The sequence below is a fragment of the Heteronotia binoei genome, chromosome 5 (genome assembly GCF_032191835.1).
Source record: "Heteronotia binoei isolate CCM8104 ecotype False Entrance Well chromosome 5, APGP_CSIRO_Hbin_v1, whole genome shotgun sequence".
Taxonomy (NCBI): Eukaryota; Metazoa; Chordata; class Lepidosauria; order Squamata; family Gekkonidae; genus Heteronotia; species Heteronotia binoei.
Window position 1 is genome coordinate 12,545,695 of NC_083227.1, and position 18,197 is coordinate 12,563,891.

The following is an 18,197-nucleotide window of genomic DNA, read 5'->3' on the forward strand; positions in this document are numbered from 1 at the left end:
ATTCTGAGTGATCTCCACCCCTCACCTGGAGATTGGCAACAGTGGCTCCTCAGGAGGAAATGACATTGTACCCGTTTCAGGTCCCACCCCTTCTCAAATCCCATTCTCCAGGCCCCACCCCTTAAATCTGGAATTTCCTAACCTGGAACTGGCAACCCTATTTCTTTCCCATTATCTGCCTCCTGACTTCAGCTTTCATTGCCTCCCCACTCCCTGCAGCCCGTACATAGGCTTTCTTTATCAGCAGCGGGGTGGGAAACAGCTTACATCATTCACCTCTCACAACCCTATGAAGCGAGTTAGGCTGAAAGTCTGTGAGTGGTCCAAAATGACCCAGTCAGCTCCCACAGCAAGAACTTGTATCTGGCAGACCCCACTCTGAATCCCTAAATCCTATGCCCTCCTCAATTCCACCACAGAATCTCCAGGAATTTCCCATCAGAAGGACTTGCTCCAATGAGTTCTGTCTCAGAGGAGGATAGGGGGGAGTCCTCGACCAATCAAGAGATGCCTTTCTCTGGCTGTCTCCCTCCAGCTGCCTCTCTCAGCCAATCGAAGGAAGATTTCCTTTCTCTGTGAATCAGTGCAATAGGCAGCTCAGCCAAAGGGGGAGGAGGGAGATAGCCAATAACTGCCAGAACTGTTGTTTCATCACTTTGGAATTGGGTTCTAGATGAAATTTATCATTATACTGGATTTAGAATACTAAAAGAAGTCCCCTCTTGTCCAGCTTACGAGCTGGTTGTGCAAGTGCTGGGAGTACTTTGTCCTTGATAAAACAACAGATAAGGTTTCATGTAAAAGGTAGCTTGTTTCGAGATCAAAGTTATTGGCAAAATAGTCACCTTTTTATTTTTCTTCAGGGCTACGGTTGTACCATTTCATCAGCGCTGCATTGATATGTATTAACCTTAACACTTTTTTCTCAGAAGGTAAATTTGATGTCTTAAATGCATCATTTAAATATGTCTTCATGGTGTAATTTAAATGTTACTTTGTCATTCTTTACGAATGACTGCTTACTTTATCTTTGTGCATTTTATTATATGTTGGAGCTGTACTTAATGATGCATATACAATAAAGTTTGTAAAATTAAAAAAAAAATGTGCCAAAGGTTAGTGCGGCATGTCTTTTTTTTTCAATGGTGTATACATTTCTTTAAAAAACACAATTCTCCTTCAGTCACTTAGTTTGAACTCAACACCTTTGACCATGACTAATCTTCATCAATAAACCCGATCCCATTTGTTCTCTTTCATGATGTGGATCAGATAAGTTCAAGAGCCAGAGTGTTAGGTTAGGTCTGGGTGGATCTGGGTTCAAATGTAGTTGGTCTGGGAGCTCTTTGGATGCCCTTTAGCCCATCACATCTCCAGGCTAGCAAATCTTTCTTCCTTCCCCCCTCCCCCATTATCCCCTATTATCAAGCCCCTATTATCAAGTGGTCTTGTGTAACGAATACAAGAATATTATTCACTAAAGGAAAATATGTGAGGCAGAAAGTTGGCGACCAAGTAGGCTGACTTTACTATTAGAGTAAATGATTTATTTTATTGAAACATCGATGTCCCATTTTCCTTGCGCTGTACCCTCTGAGAATAGAGATACGTAATGCCATCACTTCCAACTCTGGCTCGTTGAAGCCTCATGTGAAACGGCATTTAGCACATCCCTGTTGCGTCCTACTGCCTTGCCGTATTCCATCCAGATATTGGCTAACAGAGAAGAATTGGAGCATTGGACTCTGTGTTCACGGCATTGCACACTACTTCCTGACTCTAATTTCAAGGAGCAAACTGTCAGGACATCAATATAGGACTGGTTGTTTCGGGAGTAGTTTTTCCTTTGCGCTTTGTGTTACACTGTATTTTCTATGAATAATTTGTTATATAAATAATTGCATTTCTAAGGATTTGAGGTTGATTTAACGTGAATGCCTATGTGGCTCTTTTTTCCAGCTCTACCTTTTCACATTACTCTGTGTGACTGAGCGAGCTTGGCACATTCAGAATCCTGAAAAAGAGGATTTTAGACACTGAGAAACAGTCCCTTTGTTCCTCTGAACATAAAACTTGTTCCTCTCTTGCATTTGGTATCTTTCCAGATCATGGGCTGCCTGCTGCCTATCTTTCTCAGCTTATGTCACCCCAGTTACGCCGCTCCTTTATGTTAGCAAGACTCAACGTCTTACCCTCAGCAGTACTGTCTGGGAGGTTTGCCAGCAGCCCTTATCAGGAAAGATTCTGCTCATGTAATGGAAGGCACCTCAAAACGGTCACCCGTGTCTTATTTCACTATGATTTCTATGGGAAAGTGCGGGACTGTATAATCAAACCTATCCTGTCTAACCTTGATGGATTATCTGAGGCAAAGATAGTTTTCTTTCTGCTATCTGACCAACGTTCCCATATCACAAGCCCAGTTCCAAAGTACCTTTCGGCTGCCATAACAATCAGGGAGCAAAAGACTAGCCCCACTTCTTGATGTTTGACTGGTTTTTATACATGACAAATTGACATAAGACGATTGGAGCACTGTAAATTTGTCGTGCTGTATTTTTTATTTTTATTTCAATGAAGGTATTTGGATTTGGAGAAAGCCTGGCAAAGCAGAAGCTATCCCTCTTCCCCTTCCTCCCCAAGGGAGGAGCCTCAGCCAATGGAGAAAACAGAGGCTTTGCTCTGTAGCTCCTGTGCGATTGAGCAAGCCTGGCCAAGCAAGCTGAGATGCAGAAGGAAGCAAGAGAGAGCAAGAAGGAAGCAGATGACAGCCCTAAGGATCAAATCACCAACTACCCCCCACCCCCACCCAGGGATGGTTTCTTCGTGCAAAAGTATTTCTTTCTCTACCTTCTCTATCCCACAGAAGAACACAAATATATATTTTTAAAAACTTAAAACGTTAGCACTTACTGGTCTTAAAGATGCTTTCTTTGTATTTCCCATGGGATCCAGGGAACTGGGCAAAGGAAGCTCTGGCTCTTTCCTTCCTTCCCCAAGGGACCAGGAGGGGGAGGAGCCTCACCCAATAGAAGGAAGAGAGGCTTGGCTCAGTAACTCTACTGTGCAATTGAGAGAGCCTGGCAAAGCAAGGCTCCCCAAGGGAGAAGCCTCAGCCAATGGAGAAAACAAGTTTTGCCCTAGCTCCTGTGCAATTGAGCAAGCCTTGCAAAGCAAGCTGCGATGCAGAAGCAAGAGAGAGGAAAAAGGAAGCAGATGACAGTCCTAAGGATCAAATCGCCATCCCACCCCCACCCCCCACCCAGGGATGGTTTCTTTGTGCAAAAGAATACCCATTCGCCAACTGAAGAAGAGGCCCCTTCTGAGGGTACATTCCCCTTATCCTCAGCATGCTACCCTGTTGCCTCTCAACCCCTGACAGAGGCAGGGCTGCCATTTTCAGAATGGGAACATCTAGCAAGTCCTTGAGAGTCTTCTCCATGTGCCGGTCTTCGCTTCTGCAGGTCAGCCACCTCGGCCTTAAGTGTGCAAACTTGTTCCCTGAAAACCAGAAGCTCCTTGCACTGAACGCGTACCCAAGACTTCTGTCTGGTGGGCAAATAATCATACATTAGACACTCGGTGGAAAACACTGGATAGCTCCCTGCTAGCATTCTGCCTTCATAATTGCTTTTTTTTTAAATTGTTTTTAAATAAATATATACAACTCCCCTTAAAAAAAAAAAAACATCGTTTTTGTCAAGAAATTGACCTTTTTGTCATGCATTGTATGTCTTTGTCTGCATCCAAACGGGTGGGGAACCTTTTTTCTGTCAAGGGCCATATGGATATTTATAACATCATTCCCGGGCCATAAAAAATTATCAACTTCTTCTCTGGTGTAGTATACCATGGGTACGCCATTTTATAAAGGTTTTCCTTAAATATGGCCGATCTGGTTAATTTTATATTTTCTCTCTATAACTTCATTCTTTTATATCCTTGATGTTACTGTCTGTGTCTCTTCTTCCCCCCCAGAGAGAAGCCTCTTTTCCTAGCTGAGTGACTAAAAGCAAATTTGCACAGTGAGAGCTAACCAGAGAAAAGGGGGAAGAGATGGAGGAGGAGAACCCAGAAGGACCTCGAACTGACAAGAGAGCAAGGAAAGGCCCCCATTCCACCCGAGCTGGGAGTGGTGTTGAATTCTGGGAAAGCCCATTGCCAGAGATTCCATGATCAGCTCAATGCAGTCTCAGATGTCCACAAAACTGAAACTGGTCTCTGGTGCCAAAAAGGTGGGGGACCACTGCCCCAGGATTTGTAATTCTGTTGGGTTTTTTTTTGGGGGGGGGGTCTCTTGAGAGGCGAGGGGCACCATAAAGACTAGCAGCAGAAGGGGAATTAGAAGCCCCCCCTTTGGAAAAGGGGTTTGTGGCACCTTTAGAGCTGAGCAGACTTCCTCTGCTAGGATCTGCCGCGCAGCAGAAATCAGCGTGTCTCATAGCCTCTTAAAAGATTTCACAAAGTATGCCTTTTGTTTTGTGATAATCTGGATGTGCTTTGGTAAGACCTCACCTGGAGTATTGTGTTCAGTTTTGGGCACCACATTTTAAGAAGGATATAGACAAGCTGGAACGGGTCCAGAGGAGGGCGACAAAGATGGTGAGGGGTCTGGAGACCACGTCCTGTGAGGAAAGGTTGAAGGAGCTGGGGATGTTTAGCCTGGAGAGGAGGCAGCTGAGAGGTGATATGATCACCATCTTCAAGTTTATTTATTTATTTATTACTTCCCATTTATATCCCACCCTCTCCGCAAGCGGACTCAGGACGGCTTACAACATTATAAAAACAATCCAATAAAACATATAAAACCATAATTTACATATATTAACTTTAAAACCATTCTATAGCGCTATTTCAGTCCAGTATAGGTGGTATTGACTTCTCGACCAAGATCGCCAGCATTCTGTAGGATGTCCGGTGGCAGCCTTTTTTCGATCAAACCACAAAAGCCTGTTTGAACAATTCGGTCTTACAGGCCCTGCGGAACGCAGACAAATCCCGCAGGGCCCTTATAGCTTCTGGGAGGGTGTTCCAAAGTTCTGGTGCTGCCACCGAAAAAGCCCTGGATCTCGTTATACATAGCCTGGCTTCTTTTGGGCCAGGGACAGACAACAGATTTTTTGTCCCTGATCGCAGTGCTCTCTGGGGGATATATGGGGAAAGGCGGTCCCGTAGATAGGCAGGTCCCTGACCATAGAGGGCTTTAAAGGTTAATACCAACACCTTGAAGCGAACTCGGAACACAACAGGCAACCAGTGCAGCTCTCTCAGCACTGGCTGAATGTGCTCCCGTTGCGGCAGCCCCATTAACATCCGTGCCGCAGTGTTCTGCACTAGTTGTAGTCTCCGGGTTAGCGTCAAGGGTAGCCCCATGTAGAAAGCATTACAGTGATCTATTCTTGAGGTGACCGTAGCATGGATTACCGTCGCTAAGTCGTTGCGCTCCAGGTGAGGAGCCTGCTGCTGTGCTTGCCAAAGATGAAAGAAGGCAGATCTAACAGTGGCTGCCACCTGAGCCTCCATTGTAAGGGAGGACTCAAGAAGCACGCCTAAGCTCTTGACCTTAGGGACCGGTATCAGTGGTGCCCCGTCAAGAGCCGGCAGTTGGATCTCTCTCCCCGGACCGCCCCGACCCAGGTAGAGAACCTCCGTCTTCGTCGGATTCAATTTCAGCCGACTCAGCCTGAGCCAAGAAGCCACAGCTTGTAACGCCAGGTCTAGATTTTCCGGGGTACAGTCAGACTGGCCACCCATCAATGGATAGAGCTGGGTGTCATCCGCATATTGATGGCAACCCAGTCCGTACCTCCTGACAATCTGGGCAAGGGGGCGCATATAGATGTTAAATAGCATCGGGGATAGGACCGCTCCCTGCGGCACCCCACAACTAAGAGAATGCCTCTGGGATGCTTCCTCCCCTATCACCACCCTTTGTCCCCGATCTTGGAGAAAGGTCAGCCACTGTAAGGCAGATCCCCGAATCCCCACATCAGCGAGGCGGCTAGTCAGTAGCTGATGGTCAACCGTGTCAAAAGCAGCTGACAGATCTAATCATAACAGCACCGCAGAGCCGCCCTGATCCAGATGTCGCATAAGGTCATCTATGAGAGCGACCAGAACTGTCTCCGTCCCGTGACCTGGCCTAAAGCCGGACTGGAATGGATCCAGTGCGGAAGTGTCCTCCAAGTTCTTGAAGGGCTGTCCTATAGAGGATGGGGTGGAATTATTTTCTGTGGTCCCAGAAGGTCAGACCAGAACCAGTGGGTTGAAATGAAATCAAAAGAGTTTCCAACTCAGCATCAGGAAGAACTTCCTGAACGTTAAGAGTGATTCCTCAGTGGAACAGGGTTCCTCGGGAGGTGGTGGGCTCTCCTTCCTTGGAGGTTTTTAAACAGAAGCTAGATGGCCATCTGACAGGGATGAAGATCCTGTGAATTTGGGGAGAGGTGTTTGTGAGTTTCCTGCATTGTGCAGGGGGTTGGACTAGATGACCCTGGAGATCCCTTCTGACTCTAGGATTCTATGAAATTGGGCTCTCCTTCCTTGGAGGCTTTTAACCAGAGGCTAGATGGTCATTGCACTGCTACAGCACCAACCCCAAATCAGACTTTTCCCTGCAGCCACTGTGGCCGGATCTGCCTGTCCCGCATTGGTCTTGTCAGCCACCTGCGAGTCTGCAGCAGACGTGGACTATTGCACCCTTCTTAAATCTTCGTTCGCGAAATCAATCCGAGAGAGAGAGAGAGAGAGAGAGAGAGAGAGAGAGAGAGATGGCCATCTGACAGGGATGAAAATCCTGTAAATTTAGGGGGGAGGTGTTTGTGAGTTTCCTGCAGCATTGTGCAGGGGGTTGGACTAGATGACCCTAGAAGTCCCTTCCAATTCTATTATTCTAAAAAACGGATCCAAAGCTCCGGTTTGTTCGCGCTTCAACAAGCGAACAGGTTTTCCCTTCTGGAGTTATTACTTTTAATGGGAATTGTCAATGAGGGAAGAGTCGTGGCTCAGGGATAAGGAGCTGGGACCCCACCCTTCGGCCTCCCTTTTTCTGAGATGACTAAGCAGCTCCGGATACCCCGGGAAACACCCACCCCTGTTCAAGAGTTACTCTAGAGCAGCCCCACCGAACTGCATAGGGCGGCGTTGACGGCTTCTCGTGCGTCAAGCGGGACATTGCTTATTTGTCTGCAGCCCTGAAAGGGTTAAACCCACAGAGCCATTTGCTAGAGAGGCCGAGCAAAAAAAGGGGGGGAGGAGTGGGAAAGAGGAAAGGCTCCTTAAGGGGGGAGGGGGGTGTTCTGAATGGGGAAAGAGGAGGAAGGGCTTCAGAGAAACAACAGCAGGTAAAAAGCCTTCCAGCCGGATTCCTGGAAGGTCTCCTTAGGAAGTAAGGCATGAGAGGGGAGAAGGTTTGAGATCTTGAAAGAGAGGAAGGCTGGGATCCTTTTTTTTTGTCCATGGTTGTCCCAGGGTTGCTAACTCCAGGATAGAAAATTCCTGGACGGAGGTGGATCCTGGGAAAGGCTAGTTTGGGGGGTTGAGATGGGAAACAATGCAAGAGAGTCTCACCTCCGATTGGGGCAGTTTTCTCCAGGGGAACTGATGTACTCCCTATGAAGCAAGGTTAAAACGCTTGGGGCTCTTTAGCTTGGAGAAACGTGGACTGCGGGGTGACATGATAGAGGTTGACAAGATTATGCATGGGATGGAGAAAGAAGAGAAAGAAGTCCTTTTCTCCCTTTCTCGCAATACAAGAACTCGTGGGCATTCAATGAAATTGCTGAGCAGTCGAGTTAGAACGGATAAAAGGAGGTACTTCTTCACCCAAAGGGTGATTAACATGTGGAATTCACTGCCACAGGAGGTGGTGGTGGCTACAAGCCATTGGCCTGATCCAGCTCAGCTTCTCTTATGTTCTTATCTCTGTCCCTTGCGATTCTGGAAGAACTCGAGGCCCGCCTGGAGGCTAACAGCCTTTTTAGCTACCACTTTTGCACCACTATGTAAGCAGAATGTGTGTGTGTGTGGTTGGGTGATAAAGGTTAAATGTATGATTCTAGATCAAGGCGGGTAGCAGTTTTGGTCCCTCTGTAGCAGCACAAAAAAGCAAGAGGCCATATCACCAGTGACTCAGGAAAGCTCAAACCCTGCCACAAATTGTGTTAAACATTTTAGATTTCACAGTTGTGGTTCACTTTTAATTTGAACCCATTATACCTCATTTGCACAAAAGTTTTCTACTCGCATTTTCTTGTATCCGACCATACAGTCTATCCCATTTGTCTACCACTGTTTTTCTCGATTTTCCTGTTCAAAAGGGCCGTTAAAATAGCTCATTCAGCTGTATTTAGAATTTTCTCTGATATTTCTTCCATATTTGGTACACTCTTTTGCTTCCAATTTTTAGCATAGAAGCTTCCTGCAGCTGTTACCATACGTACCGCTAGATGCGTATCTTCTTTATCCACTGCTTGCTGTTAGACTTAACAAAAATACCTCAGGTTTAAATAGTGACACCATTTTCCAAGATCCCTTGTAACATTTCATGTAATTTAACCCAATAAGATTTGTAAAACTACCTTCAATCTCTGTTTTATGTATTTATGTTGAATCGGAAAGCTATTTATTTTTTTTCCTCCGTGTTTATATGAAATTAATAAACTAGAAACATGATTTTGAAATTTTTTTGTTAAGCTTTCAGGTGCTCCTGGAATCTTGCCCTTTTTTAAATGTATGAATCTGATGTTCTGTTGCTATTAGCCACAGCTTATCGTTGGAACTCTGTCTGGGGCAGTGATGCTCTGTATTCTGGGTGCTTGTGGGGGGGGGCACAGTGGGAGGGCTTCTAGCCCCACTGATGGACTTCCTGATGGCACTTTGGGGTTTTTTGGCCACTGTGTGACACAGAGTGTTGGACTGGATGGGCCACTGGCCTAATCCAGCATGGCTTCTCCTACATTCTTATGTGACACAGAGTGTTGGATTGGATGGGCCATTGCCCTGAACCAACATGGCTTCTCTTATGTTCTTATGTGACAGAGTGCTGGACTGGATGGGCCACTGGCCTAATCCAGCATGGCTTCTCCTACGTTCTTATGTGACACAGAGTGTTGGATTGGATGGGCCATTGCCCTGAACCAACATGGCTTCTCTTATGTTCTTATGTGACAGAGTGCTGGACTGGATGGGCCACTGGCCTGATCCAGCATGGCTTCTCTTATGTTCTTATGTGACACAGAGTGCTGGACTGGATGGGCCATTGGCCTGAACCAAAATGGCTTCTCTTATGTTCTTATGTGACACAGAGTGCTGGACTGGATGGACCACTGGCCTGATCCAGCATGGCTTCTCTTATGTTCTTATGTGACACAGTGTGCTGGACTGGATGGGCCACTGGCCAGATCCAGCATGGCTTCTCTTATGTTCTTATGTGACACAGAGTGCTGCACTGGATGGGCCATTGGCCTCATCCAACATGGCTTCTCTTATGTTCTTATGTGACAGAGTGTTGGACTGGATGGGCCACTGGCCTGATCCAGCATGGCTTCTCTTACGTTCTTATGTGATACAGAGTGTTGGACTGGATGGGCCATTGGCCTGAACCAACATGGCTTCTCTTATGTTCTTATGTGACACAGAGTGCTGGACTGGATGGGCCACTGGCCTGATCAAGCATGGCTTCTGTTATGTTCTTATGTGACACAGAGTGCTGGACTGGATGGGCCATTGACCTGAACCAAAATGGCTTCTCTTATGTTCTTATGTGACACAGAGTGCTGGACTGGATGGGCCACTGGCCTGATCCAGCATGGCTTCTCTTACGTTCTTATGTGATACAGAGTGTTGGACTGGATGGGCCATTGGCCTGAACCAACATGGCTTCTCTTATGTTCTTATGTGACACAGAGTGCTGGACTGGATGGGCCATTGGCCTGAACCAAAATGGCTTCTCTTATATTCTTATGTGACACAGAGTGCTGGACTGGATGGGCCACTGGCCTGATCCAGCATGGCTTCTCTTATGTTCTTATGTGACACAGTGTGCTGGACTGGATGGGCCACTGGCCTGATCCAGCATGGCTTCTCTTATGTTCTTATGTGACACAGAGTGCTGGACTGGATGGGCCATTGGCATGAACCAAAATGGCTTCTCTTATGTCCTTATGTGACACAGAGTGCTGGACTGGATGGGCCACTGGCCTGATCCAGCATGGCTTCTCTTATGTTCTTATGTGACACAGTGTGCTGGACTGGATGGGCCACTGGCCTGATCCAGCATGGCTTCTCTTATGTTCTTATGTGACACAGAGTGCTGGACTGGATGGGCCATTGGCCTCATCCAACATGGCTTCTCTTATGTTCTTATGTGACACAGAGTGTTGGACTGGATGGGCCATTGGCCTGAACCAACATGGCTTCTCTTATGTTCTTATGTGACACAGAGTGTTGGACTGGATGGGCCACAGGCCTGATCCAACATGGCTTCTCTTATGTTCTTATGTGACACAGAGTGTTGGACTGGATGGGCCATTGGCCTGAACCAAGATGGCTTCTCTTATGGTCTTACATCATTTTAATCTGCAGGACACACAAAACAGAACGCAGGATTTTGTTGGATGAGTTAAAAGAGGGGAAGGGAACCCTGCATTGGAATCAATTGCATGCCTGTGCTGAGAGCCAGTTGTGGGACCAGAGCTGCTGGCTGGTGTTCAAGGCCCCCAAGCAGAGGGGAGGATATTTTCCACCCATTTTTTTAATTTTTATTTTTTGGTGAAACTTAGATCATAAACAGGAAAGATGGCATGGTTTAAAACAGAGTTGTAAGAATACAATAACATCACATCCTGCAAGGCAGCAGTCCCCAACCTTTTTGGCACCAGGGACCGGTTTTGTGGAAGACAATTTTTCCTCAGATTGGAGGGGTGGGGGCAATGCTTTCGAGAGGACACAATTGTGCATTTTATTTCTGTTAGTTTTGTGTGGTGGTTAAGTGTGCGGAATCTTATCTGGGAGAACCGGGTTTGATTCCCCCACTCCTCCATTTGCAGCCCCTGGAATGGCCTTGGGTTAGCCATAGCTCTCTCAGAGCTGTCCGTGAAAGGACAGCTGCTGTGAGAGCCCTCTCAGTCCCACCCACCTCACAGGGTGTCTGTTGTCAAGGAGGAAGATAAAGGAGATTGTAGGCAGCTCTGAGCCTCTGTCCTTGAAAGGGCAGCTGCTGTGAAAGCCCTCTCAGTCCCACCCACCTCACAGGGTGTCTGTTGTGGGGGAGGAAGTTAAAGGAGATTGTAGGCCGCTCTGAGCCTCTGTCCTTGAAAGGGCAGCTGCTGTGAGAGCCCTCTCCAGCCCCACCCACCTCACAGGGTGTCTGTTGTGGGGAAGGAAGGGAAAGGAGATTGCAGGCAGCTCTGAGCCTCTGTCCTTGAAAGGGCAGCTGCTGGGAGAGCCCTCTCCAGCCCCACCCACCTCACAGGGTGTCTGTTGTGGGGGAGGAAGGGAAAGGAGATTGTAGGCCGCTCTGAGCCTCTGTCCTTGAAAGGGCAGCTGCTGGGAGAGCCCTCTCCCGCCCCACCCACCTCACAGGGTGTCTGTTGTCGGGGAGGAAGATAAAGGAGATTGTAAACCGCTCTGAGACGCTGAAATTTGGTGTGGAGGGTGGGATATATATCCAATGTTGTCGTCATCTTCTTCTTACATTGTAATGTGTAATGAAACAATTATACAACTCACAGCCCGGTTGCTAACAGGCCATGCATGGTCCACGGCCCGGGGGTTGGGGACCTCTGCTCCAAGGAAGGAGAGCCCACCACCTCCCAAGGGAGCGGTCCTCAGTGGAACAGGCTTCCTCCTCAGGAGGTGGTGGGCTCTCCTTCCTTGGAGGTTTTTAAGCAGAGGCTAGATGGCCATCTGAGGGCAATGCTGGTCCTATGAATTTGGGGGGAGGTCTTTGTGAAGCTCCTGCATTGTGCAAGGAACTGGACTAGAAGACCCTGGAGGTCCCTTCCAACTATGATATAGGATCGGTCTATTCAGAAATACATCATTTGTCTATATATAGTAAGTTGTGTGGGAGAATGTTCAGCTTCTGTTACGTATTCAGTCACAGGAAACCAGATGGTCATAAATTTCTCTTCATTAGATTCTGAGAATGGTGTTATAGTGAGTTTTGCCATGCCATAATAGTTGGTAAAGAATTATCTTTGGTAAAGAACAAACAGAAATGGAGAACAAAAAGAACTATCAGCCCACTTTGCAGCTATAGTAGTACGTGCTGCTGACAATAAAATATGAATTGTTTCTTCTGCATTTCTTACTTTGTGGGTCTTACCACTTACCTAAAAGTAAAATTTCTGGCAATAAAAGTGTGTTGAATCACTTGGCTCCAAAATTGGTTTATCTGTTTTCAGGTCCACCAACTGTGGGGGGAAATTACCCTTAGAACCACATTGTTTCCTACAACTGGGATCTATATCTTTCTTCATAGAATGCGCAACTGAGGGAGGTGAGTACCGTCTCACAAGTAGCTTGATGGTTTGAAATCTTATCAACTTTAGGGGGCATCTGTAACACATCTGGTTCTCTTTATTCTGTTTTCATCCTTTGCATTTGTTATTCCATAAACTGTATCAGTGTATTGACATATTGGTTTGGTGTATGTTAAAATAAAGATCATTTCAAAATTAAAAAAAAAAAAAGCTTGTTTGGTAGCTTACCTCTAACTAACTATTCAAGCAGGCAAGTGATTCCAAGGGAGGAAAGCTACGTCAACTGCAGAGCCAGTTTGGTGTAGTGGTTTTGTGTGCAGACTCTTATCTGGGAGAACCGGGTTTGATTCCCCACTCCTCCACTTGCACCAGCTGGAATGGCCTTGGGTCAGCCATAGCTCTGGCAGAGGTTGTCCTTGAAAGGCCAGCTGCTGTAAAAGCTCTCTCATCCTCACCCTCCTCACAGGGTGTCCGTTGTGGTGGAGGAAGAAGAAAGGTTGAAACGCTTAGGGCTCTTTAGCTTGGAGAAACGTCGACTGAGGGGTGACATGATAGAAGTTTACAAGAAAGATCATGGTATGGAGAATGTAAAGAAAGGAGTCCTTTTCTCCCTTTCTCACAATACAAGAACTCGTGGGCATTCAGTGAAATCGCTGAGCAGTCGGGTTAGAACAGATAAAAGGAAGTACTTCTTCACCCAAAGGGTGATTAACATGTGGAATTCACTGCCACAGGAGGTGGTGGCGTCCACAAGCATAGCCACCTTCAAGAAGGGGTTAGATAAAAATATGGAGCAGAGGTCCATCAGTGGCTATTAGCCACAGTGTGTGTGTGTGTGTGTGTGTGTGTGTGTATATATATATATATATATATATATATATATATATATATATATATTTGGCCGCTGTGTGACACAGAATGTTGGACTGGATGGGCCATTGGCCTGATCTAACATGGCTTCTCTTATGTTCTTATGAAGGGAAAGGAGATTATGAGCTGCTCTGAGCCTCTGTCCTTGAAAGGGCAGCTGCTGGGAGAGCCCTCTCCAGCCCCACCCACCTCACAGGGTGTCTGTTGTGGGGGGGGGGGAGGTAAAGGAGATTGTAGGCCGGTCTGAGCATCTGTCCTTGAAAGGGCAGCTGCTGGGAGAGCCCTCTCCAGCCCCACCACCTCACAGGGTGTCTTTTGTGGGGGAGGAAGGGAAAGGAGATTGTGAGCCACTCTGAGACTCTGTTCTTGAAAGGGCAGCTGCTGGGAGAGCCCTCTCCAGCCCCACCCACCTCACAGGGTGTCTGTTGTGGGGGAGGAAGGGAAAGGAGATTGTGAGCCACTCTGAGACTCTTCGGAGTGGAGGGCAGGATATAAATCCAGTATCTTCTTCTTCAATCAACCTGGAAGTAGTAAACATAGCTTGGGGGGGGGGACTTTAGAGGTATAGCCAGGAGTACAAATTGTGTCCCCATCTGTATCAGTAACTGGCAATCTAATTGCCATTGTTGTTGTTTTTTTAAATTTTAATTGAGGTTTTGGTTCCATATTAGTGATAATACGTGGGGCGCAACGCTCCCCCTAAGCTGTGTTGTGAGCAACAATTCTACTTCAGTTTGGTGTAGTGGTTAAGTGTGCGGACTCTTATGTGGGAGAACCGGGTTTGATTCCCCACTCCTCCACTTGCACCTGCTGGAATGGCCTTGGGTCAAGCATAGCTCTGGCAGAGGTTGTACTTGAAAGGGCAGCTGCTGTGAGAGCCCTCTCCAGCCCCACCCACCTCACAGGGTGTCTGTTGTGGGGGAGGAAGATAAAGGAGATTGTGAGCGGCTCTGAGACTCTTTGGAGTGGAGGGCGGGATATAAATCCAATATCATCATCATCTTCTTCTTCTTCTTCTTCTTCTTCTTCTTCTTCTTCTTCTTCTTCTTCTTCTTCTTCTTCTTCGTGAGCCACTGGCATTAAAGTCGCGAGTGAGCGATTTCGCTGCTGCATAAATTACCGTGCTCTGGGGCCATCTTTCCAGAGCTAAGAGAAAAAAATGTGAGCCGGAGGCCAAGAATCTGTGAGCCAACTCACGCTAACACAGCTTAGAGAGAACGTTGGTGGGGTGTAACAGTTTATCTTCTCGTGCGCCTGTGTGCGCATGTCAGTGGGGCAGTCGCTGCCACTGGCTGTTTTATGCGTATATCATTTTTAAACGGAATGAAAATTGTTTATGCACCTGACCAGCTTTGACTCAATATAAATTTAATGAAACGTGGCTGGGGTTCAGAAACGTTTGAGTAATTCATCGAACTGATGGCATTTCCCGGCTAGATTATTTTTAGTATTGCAGTCGCTTACGGGCCAGAAGCCTTTTTGTTTTGTTCAGTGTCCGGGAAGAACCGTTGGGCTATTATGTTTTATAGTTTGATTGTAATGTTTTTCTATTGAAATTTAAAAAAAAAATTAAAAAAGAGAGAGAGAGAGAGAGACAGGGCCGGCTCGCCCACTAGGGAAACCAGGCAGTTGCCTAGCGCACGGGGAGGTGAGGGGCACCGAACTGGGCTCTCCCCCCCCCACCAGTGCCCATGGCAAACACCTAGTTTGCCTACCTCTCTCTTCCCCCTTCCGCTGCTGCCACCCTCCTCCCGCCCTCTCCCTCTGCAGCGCTGCAATTTAAGTGTTCTGTGCTCCGTCGTCGCCACCACACCTCCCCCCCCCCCGGCATTCAAGCCGAGGCTGATCTTTACCCGCTTTAACGCGGCTGGCGTGACTTTTAATCCTTCGAAGGGCCCGCAAGAGGAGACTTCAATCCCCCTCAATTCCGGTTCCTCTCACGGGACTATGCTGCACCAGCCGCATTGAAGCTGGTAAGGACCAGCCTCGGCTCGAATTGTGGGGGGGTGGCGGCGGTGACAGAGTGCAGCATTGGTTTGCAACACTGCAAAGGAGAGGAGGGCAGGGGGAGTAAAAACCAGTCTGGGGGTGGCCGATGGAGCGCAGCGCTGCTTTCCCTTTGAAGGGAAGGAGGGAGGCGTAGCGGAAGGATCAGCCTCGGCCAGGGAGAGCGGCCTCAGGGGGGGGGGGGCTGATAGGGAGCCTGCCCGGGGTGCCACGTACCCACGGGCTGGCGCTGCCTGGAGATAATCTCCTATTACAATTGAACTCCAGAGAGCAGTTGAAGAAAGGTGAAAACGCTTGGGGCTCTTTAGCTTGGAGAAACGTCAACCGCGGGGTGACATGATCGAGGTTTACAAGAAAGATCATGGTATGGAGAATGTAAAGAAAGGAGTCCTTTTCTCCCTTTCTCACAATACAAGAACTCGTGGGCATTCAGTGAAATCGCTGAGCAGTCGGGTTAGAACAGATAAAAGGAAGTCCTTCTTCACCCAAAGGGTGATTAACATGTGGAATTCACTGCCACAGGAGGTGGTGGCGGCTACAAGCATAGACAGCTTCAAGAGGGGATTGGATAAAAATATGGAGCAGAGGTCCATCAGTGGCTATTAGCCACAGTATATTACTGGAACTGTCTGGGGCACTGATGCTCTGTATGCTTTGTGATGTTCAGTGTGGTGAACATATGAAGCTGCCTTATACTGAATCAGACCTTTGGTCCATCAAAGTCAGTATTGTCTTCTCAGACTGGCAGCGGCTCTCCAGGGTCTCAAGCTGAGGTTTTTCTCACCTATTTGCCTGGACCCTTTTTTGGAGATGCCGGGGATTGAACCTGGGACCTTCTGCTTCCCAAGCACATGCTCTGCCATTGAGCCACCATCCCTCCCCGTATCTCGATTCTTTTATGTGATCCATGCAACTGTTTGCATTTCACCTTCCCCTCCAGAGAGAAGCTGCTATTCACAGTTGAGTGACTAAAGGAATCTTTGCACAGTTGGAGGTGACTCAATAGAAGGAAGAAAAGATGGAGGAGGAGAACCCAGAAGGACCTGGAACTGACAAGAGAGAAGGGAAAGGCCCCCATTCCACCCGAGCTGGGAGTGGTGTTGAATTCTGGGAAAGCCCATTGCCAGAGATCCATGATCAGCTCAATGCAATCTCAGATGTCCATCGTCGACGCTTTCGGCAGTTCCGCTACCATGAGGCTGATGGGCCCCGAGAAGTTTGCAGCCAGCTCCATGGACTCTGCAACCAGTGGCTGAAGCCGGAGAGGCACACCAAGAAGCAGATCCTGGACCTGGTGATCCTGGAGCAGTTCCTGACTCTCCTGCCCCAGGAAATGCAGTGCTGGGTCAGAGGATGTGGGCCGGAGACCAGTACCCAGGCGGTGGCCCTGGCCGAAGGTTTTCTCCTGAGTCAGGCAGAGGAGAAGAGGCAGGGAGAACAGGTAAGAGGGGATTCACTCTAGATATGTCCAGTTCAAGCACTTCCCTGGTGTAGTGGTGAAGTGTGCGGCTCTTATCTGGGAGAACCGGGTTTGATTCCCCACTCCTCCACTTGCAACTGCTGGAATGGCCTTGGGTCAGCCATAGCTCTGGCAGAGGTTGTCCTTGAAAGGGCAGCTGCTGTGAGAGTCCTCTCAGCCCCACCCACCTCACAGGGTGTCTGTTGTGGGGGAGGAAGGGAAAGGAGATTGTAGGCCGCTCTGAGCCTCTGTCCTTGAAAGGGCAGCTGCTGTGAGAGCCCTCTCCAGCCCCACCCACCTCACAGGGTGTCTGTTGTGGGGGAGGAAGGTAAAGGAGATTGTAGGCCGCTCTGAGCCTCTGTCCTTGAAAGGGCAGCTGCTGTGAGAGCCCTCTCCAGCCCCACCCACCTCACAGGGTGTCTGTTGTGGGGGAGGAAGGGAAAAGAGATTGTAGGCCGCTCTGAGCCTCTGTCCTTGAAAGGGCAGCTGCTGTGAGAGCCCTCTCAGCCCCACCCACCTCACAGGGTGTCTGTTGTGGGGGAGGAAGGGAAAGGAGATTGTAGGCCGCTCTGAGCCTCTGTCCTTGAAAGGGCAGCTGCTGTGAGAGCCCTCTCCAGCCCCACCCACCTCACAGGGTGTCTGTTGTGGGGGAGGAAGGGAAAAGAGATTGTAGGCTGCTCTGAGCCTCTGTCCTTGAAAGGGCAGCTGCTGTGAGAGCCCTCTCCAGCCCCACCCACCTCACAGGGTGTCTGTTGTGGGGGAGGAAGGGAAAAGAGATTGTAGGCCGCTCTGAGCCTCTGTCCTTGAAAGGGCAGCTGCTGTGAGAGCCCTCTCAGCCCCAGCCACCTCACAGGGTGTCTGTTGTGGGGGAGGAAGGGAAAGGAGATTGTAGGCCGCTCTGAGCATCTATCCTTGAAAGGGCAGCTGCTGTGAGAGCCCTCTCAGCCCCACCCACCTCACAGGGTGTCTGTTGTGGGGGAGGAAGGGAAAGGAGATTGTGAGCCACTCTGACGCTCTTTGGAGTGGTGGGCGGGATCTAAATCCAATATCTTCTTCTTCCCTCCAGAGCAGTGTTCCCTCTAAGCTGAGTGAGCGTGAGCTAGCTCACAGATTTTTAGCCTCCAGCTCACACATTTTTGTCTTAGCTCAGGAAGGATGACCCCAGAGCACAATGATTCATGCAGTGGCTCATAACTTCAATGCCAGTAGCTCACAAAGTAGAATTTCGCTCACAGGACTCTGCAGCTTAGAGGGAACGTTGCTCCAGAGAGGCCCAATTCCTAAAGGTTCCCTGCCACATCTGTGTCCAAGTGTTAATCATCCAAGTGGGGGATTTAACGGCCTCCTTCAGCAGCCTCTTCTACTAGGGAACT

The 18,197-nt window shown here is 48.4% G+C and overlaps 2 protein-coding genes across 8 annotated transcripts in view; one reads left to right on the top strand and one right to left on the bottom strand.

The window, feature by feature from the left end:
- LOC132571063 (zinc finger protein 883-like) overlaps positions 1–18,197 on the bottom strand; it is a 661,721-nt gene that overhangs the window by 189,467 nt on the left and 454,057 nt on the right. The gene's annotated exons all lie outside the window — the stretch shown is intronic.
- The window catches only part of LOC132570939 (zinc finger protein 585B-like), a 73,710-nt gene that overhangs the window by 16,412 nt on the left and 39,101 nt on the right, over positions 1–18,197 (top strand). Inside the window, exon 4 of the mRNA XM_060237574.1 lies at positions 15,252–15,331. Coding sequence (XP_060093557.1) covers positions 15,252–15,331 — 80 coding nt within the window. The remainder of the gene's footprint in view (positions 1–15,251; positions 15,332–18,197) is intronic.